This window comes from Misgurnus anguillicaudatus, chromosome 11, assembly GCF_027580225.2.
Source record: "Misgurnus anguillicaudatus chromosome 11, ASM2758022v2, whole genome shotgun sequence".
NCBI classification, from domain to species: Eukaryota; Metazoa; Chordata; class Actinopteri; order Cypriniformes; family Cobitidae; genus Misgurnus; species Misgurnus anguillicaudatus.
In genome coordinates, this window is record NC_073347.2 from 10,887,198 (window position 1) to 10,900,386 (window position 13,189).

General features: G+C 37.3%; 1 protein-coding gene across 1 annotated transcript in view; it reads left to right on the top strand.

Annotated features, from left to right (window-relative positions):
- Positions 1-2,241: 2,241 nt before the first annotated feature.
- The window catches only part of prkceb (protein kinase C, epsilon b), a 106,677-nt gene continuing 95,729 nt past the window's right edge, over positions 2,242-13,189 (top strand). Inside the window, exon 1 of the mRNA XM_055170496.2 lies at positions 2,242-3,351. Within this exon, the coding sequence (XP_055026471.1) occupies positions 3,004-3,351 (348 nt within the window). The 5' untranslated portion in view covers positions 2,242-3,003. The remainder of the gene's footprint in view (positions 3,352-13,189) is intronic.

Genomic DNA, 13,189 nt, shown 5'->3' on the forward strand with positions numbered 1-13,189 from the left:
GACAAATTTAATATCTGTGCATCTCTAATGTGTATATGTAAAGCATAAATATATATAAAGTATTTAATATGTAATATACACACATATATTACATATTAAATACTTTTGAAATAAAATAAAATACACTGCTGATCACTTATTTGAAAGAGAGAAAAATAATATTTTTTGTTCAAAAGATGGATAAAGGAACACAAACATGCACAAACTGTGATTTAATGTTAGCCTATACTTTTTCTTTATCTTTCAAATTCAAACCCACACAAATGAATGTGACATATGATGTGTTGCCTTGTCATGTACTTTAAGTTTGTTCGAAATGGCCTTTCATGTGTCTATTTATGTCCAGACAAAGAAGTATTGTCCATGAGATTTTTACAACTTGCTATTGCCGACAGTGATTTCACTGCACTAAGATGCTGGCATTTTGGGGGTGGAATGAAGTAAACTTTAAGACCCTCAAAGTGCCCTAAATGGCCACTTCTATTCTTGCTACACAGAGCCTACACACTCATAAACCCTCCACTATCAAAGTCTCAAAGGGGCATTCATTTTCCTCCTACTGGTGATGTCATCATTTGGAGTCACACCACATGCTAGACTCATGTGAGACCGTGTAGTATAAGCTAGAACATCCTTGACCAATGTCGTTGTAGGCTGAGAATGAGCCCTGGGGAAATGTCCCGATGTCCAAACAAAATCACCATTCATCCTGTAGCAGACATCACTCATCTAATTATTGTGGATGAAACAAAGGATATAGAGCTGATAGAAAAGAGCTGATGCACCATAGCCTGAGAGCTGAATGCATTAAAGTGTGTTTAGTCTTATATAAATTCTGGCTAATTTATTAGTTATTCTAACTAATTTTTTATTTTTTGTCAAAAGGTAAAAGCAATAAATACAACTGTTTTTTCTGATACAGTATAGTAAGTTAAATCATTAATATTATTAAAAAATGAATAGGACAGTAGCTCAGTACTCAATACATCTCTAGTGGTGTGAGGGAAACTGTGTTGCAAATTAGATTTATTGAAAAGCATTGATGGCTTATAAGATAATAAGGCAGGCTGAAATAGAAGTCAAAGTTTGTACTAAGGGCATCTTTAATGGGATTACATTGAACAGTATTGGAAAATATGAACATGGCAATGCAACTTTATCCTACAATTATTTTTATTTTTATAAATTGAATTGATTTATATGCATGTATGATTCACTTAATCATCTAAGGTTGCAGATAGGATGTTTGAACAATATAAGGCAAGTATCATCCAAAGACTTATAAAGACACTGCCATCTACTGGCTATTAAAGAAACGAATCGTGGACCATAATTTTTATTTTTATTTAATCAACCTTTTTATAAAATGTTAATATGAATAGTTTTATAATTATTATTTACTATGAATATTTTTTAAATTACTATTATTATTAAGCTTTTAATTCACTTAAGATCTCCATCAACAAAACAAAAGCTTCCTGAATTAAGTGTCTAATACATATGCATAAATGAATGAGTTTAATATAGCATGTAAACACGCCAATGGGTAGCACAAATAAATATAAAATAAAGTTTATTACAGTTTTTACATAAATAGTTTTATTATAATGTTTTATGTGTATCCGTATGTTATTGTTGTAATGGAAATTCCATGCACAAGATGGCGCTTTTGTAAGACTAATAATATTGTAAGTGACCCTCGATAAAGGCTGTAACTTTTTAACGTGTCACGTGACTCACGTTTTTAATTTAGAGAGTTTTGTTAGCATTTTTATGTGTTAGTGATGTAACAAACGTACACTTGTACACTTTATTTTTTTTATTACAATTGTAACACTTTATTATATTTATTTATTAGTATTAATTAGTTTGTTTGTTTGTTTGTTTGTTTGTTTACTGGATTACAATAAACAAAAAAAAAATGCTTGTGCACCGAGTTTAAAATAAATAGCCTATTGTCATAACATAAGTTTTGAATTTTTAAAGCAACAAATACATTTCTTTATGAACACACCTGAGTCAAAAATAAAAATGAAGACTTTTATGAAGACAAAAACTGCTAAATTATCACGGCAATGGATTCATAGAAAATAAATAGCCCAATTAAAAAAAATAAAAGTAAAAACGCCCTTTTTGCGCAGCTCGTGCTGAATAAGTTTAACGCTGCTAAATTTAAGTACGCTTCCTTAAAAAAAAAAAAAGAAATAAAATAATTTCGATATCCGCATATTGGCTGAGCACCCCTCTCTGCATTGGGATATTTTGGCAAGGTATAGGCCTACTTTGTATTCACATCCACGTTTGACGTTTCATCCAGCTGTGTGCGTGTGTGTGGATGATGCTCGAGCATACAGCGGGTCCAGGGCCGCTCCAGTGCCGCACTCACACTGAACCCTCGCCGCGCGCACCAGCTGACGTGTTTTGCGCATTTCCTGCAGCAGCCTTCAGACACACACAGTCGGGAGAAAAAGAGGCAGGTCTGCAGGAAACCGAGTACACACATACAAAAACGATCCTGAGAGACCCACAACAGTACGGAACCCTTGAAAACCACCATTCTCCTATCTATCTGGTGTGAATGTAAAGACGCTTTGCGGGGAAAACTTTCCTCGCGTTACGCGGAGGAGACCTGGCTGGACAGACGCATCCCCCGTGCTCCAGCCAGAAGAGGGGAACACGGGAGAGGTTCGTGGGTCAACAGAAGGACTTCGAGCATTGGTTTCTGGCTAATTTTAAGGTGTGGAATGCTATCTGACCGTTTTACCCCCAACTTACATTGCTCATTGTCGCCTGGGGGTTCGGGGAGCTTCAACAGCAGGGTGTTCACAGAATACAGCAACAGATTCCCTGACATTGGCTGGACCTTCTTGAGAATAACGTTACACTTTGAATGCGAAGAAGGGCATTTACAAGAACACACAACCAGCAGCGGACTACTAGTTGAATAATTAACTAGGCGCTGAAGCGGAATATTGTTGGAAAAGTGGCTGACTCTGTAACGCCATGGTGGTTTTCAACGGTCTGTTGAAGATCAAGATCTGCGAGGCTCTGGACCTGAAGCCCACAGCCTGGTCTCTGAGACACGCCGTCGGACCCAAGACGCAGACCTTTCTGCTGGACACCTACATAGCCCTGAACGTGGACGATTTTCGCGTGGGTCAGACCTCGACCAAGCAGAGGACGAACAGTCCCGCCTGGCACGATGAGTTTGTGACGGAGGTGCACGACGGCCGCAAGATCGAACTGTCCGTGTTCCACGACGCGCCGATTGGATACGACGATTTTGTGGCCAACTGCACCATTCAGTTCGAGGAATTGCTGCATAACGACAGCAAACACTTCGAGGACTGGGTAATGTTTTTTCATTGGCAGAAGCAAACATATTCACAATATTCACTCTCACTCTTTAACATCTATTAACATTGAATGTTTTTGACATCACTGTGGTCTTGCGCAAGCAGCAGGTGTGCGTATTGCTTTTCTCTGATGCCACCTGCATCATTTCTGCAGTAAAGGGCTCAGATGAATGCTCAGATAAACCCGGTTGCATAGAGACGGTAGAGGTGCTTTGCTGCTTGTCATAAATATTTCTGCAGCTGCATGGAGCCATGCAGTCTTTCTACACTATATGATAGACGAGACTCGTATCTCAGGGTAGTATCTTATTTATAACTGGAAAATTTAATATCACGACCTGAAAATGGCCCATATTAAAAAAAATAGTGTAGTATACTATAGGATTTACTATAGTAAACCTGTATAGCTCAGTGGTAGACCATTGCTTAAGCAGTGCAAAATGTCATGGGTTTGAACCCTGGGAACAGATAAACTGAAAAGTGGATATCTTGTAATGCACTATAAGTCACATTGGATAAAAAGTCTGCAAAATTGTAAATGCAAACTGTGTAAGTCCATACTGTAGTTACCAAAGTAAATGTGTAGTATATGCAGTAAATAATTACACGTTACAGCCATGAAAGTGATTTCTAAGAGTCAGGCCTTTTAGAAGGTACCAACTGCACATTTTACAAGGTTAGTACTGTAGTTTGAAGGTTAAAAAATCTGTACTTTAGCAAAGTTGTGATTGATAGCAATGTAATAAGCATCTTTTAGATTAGACCTTTAGAGGTTACCAGTGGTGATGATGACATCACATAACCCATACCACCAAAATATGTTGACCTTGTTGCATTCATAGCAAATCACAGTTTGGTTTTGATTCATGAGCTTCATTTCATGTAGTGATGAGCAAACCAAGTCGTCAGTTTTCACTATATTTGCCAGGACGTTTTTAAAAACATGGTCTTCAAGTTTGAGTCAAACCTGTTCACACAAGCTTACCATTCCTTCACTCTTCTTCTGATGTCACTGATGGTTGACACTTGTAAAACATCAGCTTATGTATACTTCTGGATGCCCATCCAAATGTCTCAAGTTCAGTCGAGACAATGAATAGCAGAGTAACCCAGTAATAAAACACTACACTGTATCAACGAAGAACATATCAAGTAATAGTATGTCAATGAAAAGTACAGAATACTTCTTTAAAATAGTACAGAGTAGTTTTTTGAATGTCAACGATCAGTAATAGTTTTTTTTGAGGCTTCTCATATGGCATGTGTGTAGTACAGTATATGACATGGTTTGGCCCATGAGACTATTTTGCTCATTGTAGTCAGGGACAGAGGAAGATCTGAATAATTGATGTACCATCATTAGTTCTGCTGTGATGTTGGTTAGTAATGTATTGTGTTGGTACAAACGTCTGCTTTTATGTTGCCATCTCTTTGGACTGGACTGGCAAAGGTCCTTCTGTGTAGAGAAGCAGGACGTCCTAATCTGACCTATTTACACAACACGTGGAGTCACATATATACAGAGGTTGCTCTGAAGGACATGGACCTATTAGTCTGATTCAAACAGAGTAGATATCCACATGATATATTGTATATAAACATATATATGCATAAATAAAATAAACAGTGTTGGTAATTTTTCGTTACCCCACTCTTACTTTCTTTCTCAAATTGGTAAAATAATCTTGGATGTGTTTCACTAAGTTTGGTGCATTCTGGGATGTCATTAAATTTGTCCAGAGTGACTTTGCATATAATTTGCTATCTAGGCAGCTTATAAGTTTTGGAAGTTGAAAAAGCTTATAGTTACTGTAGGTTTATCTGTATTTAACAGGTTTGAACCAATTGATTTTAGGGCAAGACTTATAATTAAGGGTTGTAAGGCCTCTGTAAAGTAATTTGCAATCGCATAATATCTTTACATTTATCTTTATTGATGCAATTTTTAAAAAGAGTTTTATCTTGTTATGGTTGATGTTTGCCGTTTTCTTTTGTCTCTTATAACTAGAAATAAACTTTTCATTAATTTAAATATGTTGATATAGATATTAAATATAAGCATTCAGAAACCTTCATCTGTGTGCACACCACCGCGGCAGCTTCGCTGGGTGTCACCCATCTTGACCCATCAATGAGGTCATGAGGCGACGTTCCTCTTGACTTTCAATGGTAGTCTCTCCTGACATTTGCTCATCATTTGCATAAAATGTAACTTTTCTCAACTTCTTAGATTTGTGGACACGCCCACTTCCTTTCGCCAGCAGTCAGTAGCTACTTTTACATCGGAATGAAATCATTCTGATTGATAAATTCTATCATAGCGTTTACATTGACACTTAATAACGTGATCGGATTGATGTGCATGTTTAGGAGCACACAGAGCTTTGTGCCGTGCTTATTATATTTATTAAGATGCAAAAACACCCAGTCACGTGTGGCCAAAAAGCTTGTTTGGCTTCACGCGGTGCTGTAGAGACCAACTGTGAGAGTGAGTCCAATTCCAGGTTTTTTTTGTACTTTATTGCTCTGTGTGAAGTCGAACACACGTGTTTGTAGATCAGAGTATAAATCTGGGACTGGCCGGACACCGCTGTCTCATATCATTTCAGAGAGGATTGTAAGGAGATTGGACAAATTAAAGAATGACAAGACAGTCACTTTTTGTGACGTCCTTCAACAACACAAGCTCACGTTCATATGTCATTACGCCAATTCTGTATCATTGCACATGCGCAGAGCCGTCCCAATGTCAATTATCAATCCGATAAAGTGTTTACATGCCCTTTTGAGCTAGGGTGACCATACATGCCATTCTTCCCGGACGAGTCTTGGCCAGAAAGTCGTATTTGTTGACTGCATACGCCATTCAGTTAAAACATAAGACATACAATCGTAGTTTCATTCTTACCTTAAAATTTAACGGTTGCTTTTCTGTTATAATAATAATAATCCTCTATGATGTATGTGGTCGACAAATACGACTTCCAGAAGATGAACCCGAAATCCTGAAACGACCTCTTTCAAACCAATTAAATTTTTAATCGTTTTGGCTCTTTTTATTCTGAATGAGGTGTTTACAAGGAGCATTTTGATACGGATTGAACATTTAAACCAATTACAATTGTTCATGTAAACACAGATACTGTCGCCTGATGTCGCAAAGCTTCTGTTAAAGGGGCAATAAGTAGGATTTACCCCCATCTAGTGGTGAAATTGTAGTTTGCATTCAAACGAACAGTGCTCTCTAGCGCCTCCCCTTTTAATAAATGCGTGTTGCAACTACGGTAGACGTTATGTAATCACTGACCTCCTTGTTCGTTGCAGCTGGTTCACGTGTTCTGAATGAAAACGCGTTGTGGAAACGCGTTGGTAGGCTAGTGCTTTTTGTCCCTCTCTGTTTTTATAGTTTATCAATACGTTGGAACGACATGGAAGCCTTCTTGGACTTATCCGTTCAATGTAAGTAAAGAGGAGAAATTCTAAGCTTACAAAGAAAAGTCAGATCACTGGCAGAGGTCATTTGACACCAACGAGGACATATTTATGAATAAAGACATTGATTTTGATTAATAAAACACTTAAAACCCTACTTACTGTCCCTTTAAAATAGACAAGATTGCTTTGTTCTGCCATTACTAGCCGTGGCGTTGCACGCTGCTTTATAGCAAAAAAATAGATACAACAATCTGGAAATCTTGCAACAAGTCAGTATAATCTATATTAATGTCTCAAATGAGCTCATTGATTTAATCCAGTCTGACATTTTATTTCATTACTCCTGGTCAGATGTTTCTGTAAATATTAGGTTTATAGTTATAGTTCAACCAAGGTTAATAGTCCAGCACACAAACATTTGGTAGTGCATGAATCGTATCTCAGCAGCCAGTTACCTGCGCCGGGATAGCGCAACCGCCCCAGGTTTTTGCAGGATTCTTGACTGTGCATGTCTATGTGTCTGTCACAACAGGCATGATAGCAAAAGAAAACAGCATCTGTCTGTGGGACAGATGTGGACAGGCAGCGCTTGCGCAATTTGGGAGCAATTTGTGTGAACGTGTTAGTAGGTTATAGAGGTTTGGTTAGGACTACAAGGATCACTTATTCACACATTTCCCACACACACACACACACACACACACACACACACACACACACACACACACACACACACACACACACACACACACACACGCCTATTTCAAAGAAAGCCCCTCCTCTATCATGCCTGCACTTGCACGCTGTAAGCTTATTTTGCTCTAAAGGGCACGAAAGTGTTATGTTGTTCATCCCAGGCAGCTCTTCACAGGAGCGTTTCATCTTCATTTGCTTTGACCGAGAGCTCCATGGTGGGGCCAGTTGGAGGTGTGAAAGCTCAGGTCTGCCGGCTGTGTAAACTTAAGGATCCCCCACTCAAACCCCATGATTTTCCACTTTATCCTTAATTTTAATAGGTTTTGAACATCTGCTATCTTCTTCCAAAATGGACAGATCGGTACAAATCTCTTGACAGTGTTTACTGCACCATTATATCACAGGGCTTGGTTGAGAAATGTTCTACAGTTATGCATTATTTTTTGATAAACGCACACCTGACTTGTCACATGTCTTAAAATAACCAACAATGCCTTTGTTAAATGCGGAGTAATTGATGACGGGCCGTTGAATTATTCCAAAATAATGCGGCACAACGCAAAATGCTTACTTATTCAACAGCTACTGTAAAAATGACTAATGCTTTAGCATATTTGTAGTGTGTAGTGACTTTTGCGAAATTAGTCACATTGTAGAAGATACTGTACAGTTAAACTTTTTATTGTAATGTCATACTGAGTGGTGAGGTATAGTACGAATGAATGACACTATGAGTCTGTTAGTTTCATTTCGTCATAAGTCTTAAAGTCATGTGTTTTTATTTTGTTTGTCGAAACCACTCACTTACTGACGGAATCAGGCGATTCTTGACTCGGGATAATTAATTTCTTTTGACATCTAAATGTAATCCAGAAATCATCTTGTATGCATTGCATTTGCAGTCAATCCATAGTCATTTACATCTACTTCAGATAAATAACCAGATTCTGCTTTGCAGCGCGTCCTAAAACTAGACAAATGAGAAAGGAGGGAGGGGAGGGTCAGTGACAGAAATGGTTTGGTTAGATGAGAAATTCAAAAATCTTTTTAAAAAACTTGTTTTGAAAGCATGCATCAGGTATATTTCAATGCACATCGTGTATTTATATTGATTTTATGCAATAAAAAATTACATTTAAACCATTTTTATGAAAGTTAAGACTGAATGGACCTGAAAATGTCAAATGGTGTAACTAAATAATCTTGACAAATGATGTAAAAATGTATGTAAAAAAATATTATCTCACTTCTGAATATATTTATATTTTTTATTTAAAAAAAATACTAGTTACACCAATTGACACAGACCGGTTACACCACATCGACATTTTTGCAATTATCCCCCAAATATTCCTTCAAAATGAAATAAAACCAGAAATTTTAGACTTTGTCCTCAAAAAAGAGAACGTATGCAAGTTATCTGCAAATTTATTTGCATTTAATTGGACTATACGGACACAGAATAATTAACGTCACGTCATTGATCCGGGAACAAAATGAAACTTTGAAGAAGAGAGTCCAGAAGCTAAATGACATGAGACGAAAGTTAAAAACCAAATTCACATAGTCATATTAAATGTAGTCTTACGTAGCAACTGAAGGTCTGGGAACCATGGCCACTTTGAATGACCAGGGACCGCCCAAGAGCCAAGCGACCAATCATGTTTTGCTTTGTGCCACATCATGTTTAGTCATGTTTAGGGGCGTGGAGATTTCACACAATAACAGACCGGTGTGCAACCATCATTCTTTTCTAAAGTTTATAACAACAACAATATAAAAACATGTTAAAATATCTCACATAATACTTTTTGAAAATGCAGCATTTATTTGATCTTGATGAATCATACTGTCACAGATGTAAACACGACAGCTTTCTTCTTTGATCAGATGGCTTTGTGTTGTTTCCGGGCAAACCGTTAAAAATCCTGACACGTCTCCCAGAAAATCATGTGTAATTTTAACGAATCAGAGGATGACTTTGAGTCTGCTGAAGTGTTTCTGGATAAGTGTGCCGCATGCATCAGACCAATTTAACCAAATGGTCCAATCAATTTGCATCACACACACAACAAAAATTAGACGGTAAAGAAATAAAGAGGAATAAGAATTATAAGGAGTGAAAAAAGATAAAACTTTCTAAAAAAATAAAATAACTTATCAGTATTGCAATACTGGCCGTGATGCACTTTCCAGTCATCTGCATATAAGTATCAATCACCCAGCCATCTTAACTTAAGAAATTATTGTTCTTATACATGTTACAAACCTGTATAAATGTATTTGTTCTGATCAACACAAGAAGATATTTTGGTAAATGTTCGTACCCAAATCGATAATGAGGCCCACTTACTTCCTGCATGGAAGTCATGGGGCCTCTGATCAGGTTTGGTTCCTCAAAATATCTTTCTTCTTGTTCATCAGAACAAATACATTTTTACAGGTTTGTAACAACATGAGAGTAAATGATGACAAAATTTTCATTTTTGGGTGAACTATCCCTTTAAGCATCCCAGATTTCTTAGCCTGACAAATCACACTTTGTGATCCTAAAATGTGCTAAATCCCAACATACCCTGCTATTTGTTGTACAGTATGTATGTTTCAGTATGAGATTTAGTTGTAGTAATCAGAGTAGTAGCAAGGCCGTAACCACACCTTGAACATTGGGGGGACCAAAATGTTTAAAAATGAATAGTTTTTCATGTCAGTGTCAGCACCTATATGCAGTCCTTGGTCGTGCCTTGGCTGGTTTGATACAACACTCACCTGAACAAAATGCCTCATTCATGATTGTTTTCGTATTCATGTTACAGTATATACACCACCTACAAGCCACTGCATGTGATTCTGAACATTTCCAGACTTGTGCATAGTTGTATTTAAAGAATCTCTTAAAGGGATAGTTCCCCTAAAAATGCAACTTCTGTCATCATTTACTCACTCTCGTGTTGTTCCAAACCTGTTTGCATTTCTTTTTTTCCATACTATAGACGGTTTCAGCAGTAACAACATAAACAAGCAGCGTCTGTGGTCAACACGTAACTTCCGGTAAACTCCGCTAAAAATAAATACAACAAAGTACTTTAAACGTAGTTTATTTATATAACAAGCAAAAAACAACACGTAGGTTACCTAGGAAACCAAAACATTTGTTATTTTCGACGAGGTATTTGTTCAAGAGATCAGTTTAGCAAATAGTCAGACCATTTAAAATCTGAATCCGGAAGTAAAGGTCGGACCAGACATCGCGTCGCCGCACGTTCATCCGATAAAATTATACAGTAGCGTAGCCAGAAAAGAGACTCTGGGTGTGCATCTGAAAATCTGGGTGTGCCACATTTATTGTCATATTACTGTACAAAATGAATAACCATAAGCATATAACCATGTAATAAACATAATGTTATGAGTGAGAAGGCAGAGGCAGATCCAAATGCAACAATTTATTAGACAAATAAGCCATGTCAGTATCGGAATCAGAAATATTCAAACTGCTTTTGCGCGTTGAATGGCGCTGAGCCAGAGAGACGGACACGCTCAGCGCTTGTCATATATCACAACTAATATGCAGTGTTTTCAACCAATCACATAATGTTTATTTTATGTTTCAGACTTTTAAATACACACAAGTACTAGTAAAACAATACATCTGTAGTTTGTAAAACACACACTGATGTCTATGGAAGGCAAGCAGCATATTCAAATGTAATTTGGAGACGTGTTTTATTCATATATCAGACAAACATAGCAGAACTATATAGCCTAACGATACTCTATTCTTTTCCCAGTTCAACAGCCACTTAAAGGACTAGTCCATTTTCTTAAAAGAAAAATCCAGATAATTTACTCACCACCATATCATCCAAAATGTTGATGTCTTTCTTTGTTCAGTCGAAAAGAAATTATGTTTTTTGAGGAAAACATTGCAGGATTTTTCTCATTTAATGGACTTTAATGGACACCAACACTTAACACTTAACTCAACACGTAACGCATTTAGGTTAGGTCACGCTGGACCGGACCTAGACGAAAAGTTGTGGTTTAAAAGTGCATATTTTTAAATTTTCTTGTCAAAAATGAAAATTGTTTCGCTAGATAAGACCCTTATGCCTCGTTTGGGATCATTTATAGTCCTTTGAAACTCCGTTGAAAAAAACTGTTACGTGTTGAGTTAAGTATTAAATGTTGGTGTCCATTAAAGTCCATCAAATTAGAAAAATCCAGCAATGTTTTCCTCAAAAAACATAATTTCTTCTGAAACAAAGAAAGACATCAACATTTTGGATGACATGGTGGTGAGTAAATTATCTGGATTTTTCTTTTAAGAAAATGGACTAATCCTTTAAGGGGTCGCACACCGGCCACGCAGCTCAGCGTCGTGCCGCATCGAGTCGCGTCTAGGACAACTCAGAGGTATTGTAAACCAGAAGTGCACATTAAATAGCGCGAGCTTCGTCAGATAGCGTCTACTTCAAAATGCAAAATATAAGTTTGCAGCCAATGTTAATCGTTAATGATTTGGGACTAATATGATGTTATTTAATGTTAAACTATGTGAGTGGCGCTTTGTGGCGTGACAGGGATTTGAGGAACTTCCTGAGTCGTAGCTGGGCGGCGTGGACAGGCGCCACCTGTCGGCACCGGTGTGCGTATACTCATAGAAAGCAATGTGTTCGAGTTTTTTAGAACGGCATGGTGCTGCGCTGAGCTGCACGTCCTGTGTGCAACCCCCTTTACTTTCAAGTATTTTGGGAGAAACTGGGGAATTCAGGTTGACAGTTCATGAATACCTTGATTAGCTGGCTCATGTGTGTTTGATTAGGGTTGGAGCTAAACTATGCAGTGCTCTGGCCCTCCAGGGTAAGATTTGAATAGCCCTGCCCTAGACTACTTAATAATTCAATAATAAATTAATAGAAATATTATCGGCTTGGTTGTGTGATGCCCAAAAGATTTTCACAGTTGTGAAGCAGCTGAAGGAAATGAAAAAGGTCTTCCTTAACCTTTCTTTACTGCGCTGTGTGTAAAATATGATTAAAAAAAGGAATTACAGCAATTGGAATATTCACATATACAGAGACAGGGGTGTGTCAAGATGGGAGGTTCTGGCAACTCCTAAAACTTGATAGGTCACTATTTACTGATCTTTCGACCCTGTCTGTGAAATCAAGGTTAAATTCTAAGATGAGGAGCATCAAAGTTTGATTTTATGAATTGGTTTCACATTGACTTCAATTTATTAAACTGTAAATGGTTTTGTTTTGTATTAAATTGGGATTCTGTGAGAAACATTATTGTCTAAAGTGAAACTTCATCACTTTGATAAGGATTGAGGTTGTGATGAAGAGTGAAAACTTTACAGTTTACAGGATGTGCCTTAAATAGTTTGCTAGTGTGTATTGAATTAATTATTTTGTTACATTTACATTTTAATACATTTGGCAGATGCTTTTATCCAAAGTGACTTACAGTGCTTTACAAAGTATACATTTTTATCAGTATGTGTGTTCCCTGGGGATTAACCCTTGGTCTTTTGAGCTGCTAACAACACAATGTCCTACCAATTGAGCTACAGGAACCTTTGTTGCTATTGTTTAGTATTTTTTGACAGTATTGGTGGGTCTGTCTTGTTTGAAAAATGTTGTATGTAGGTCATTTATTGATTGATGTAATTGCCCTCAAAGGAACATCTGGTCGAC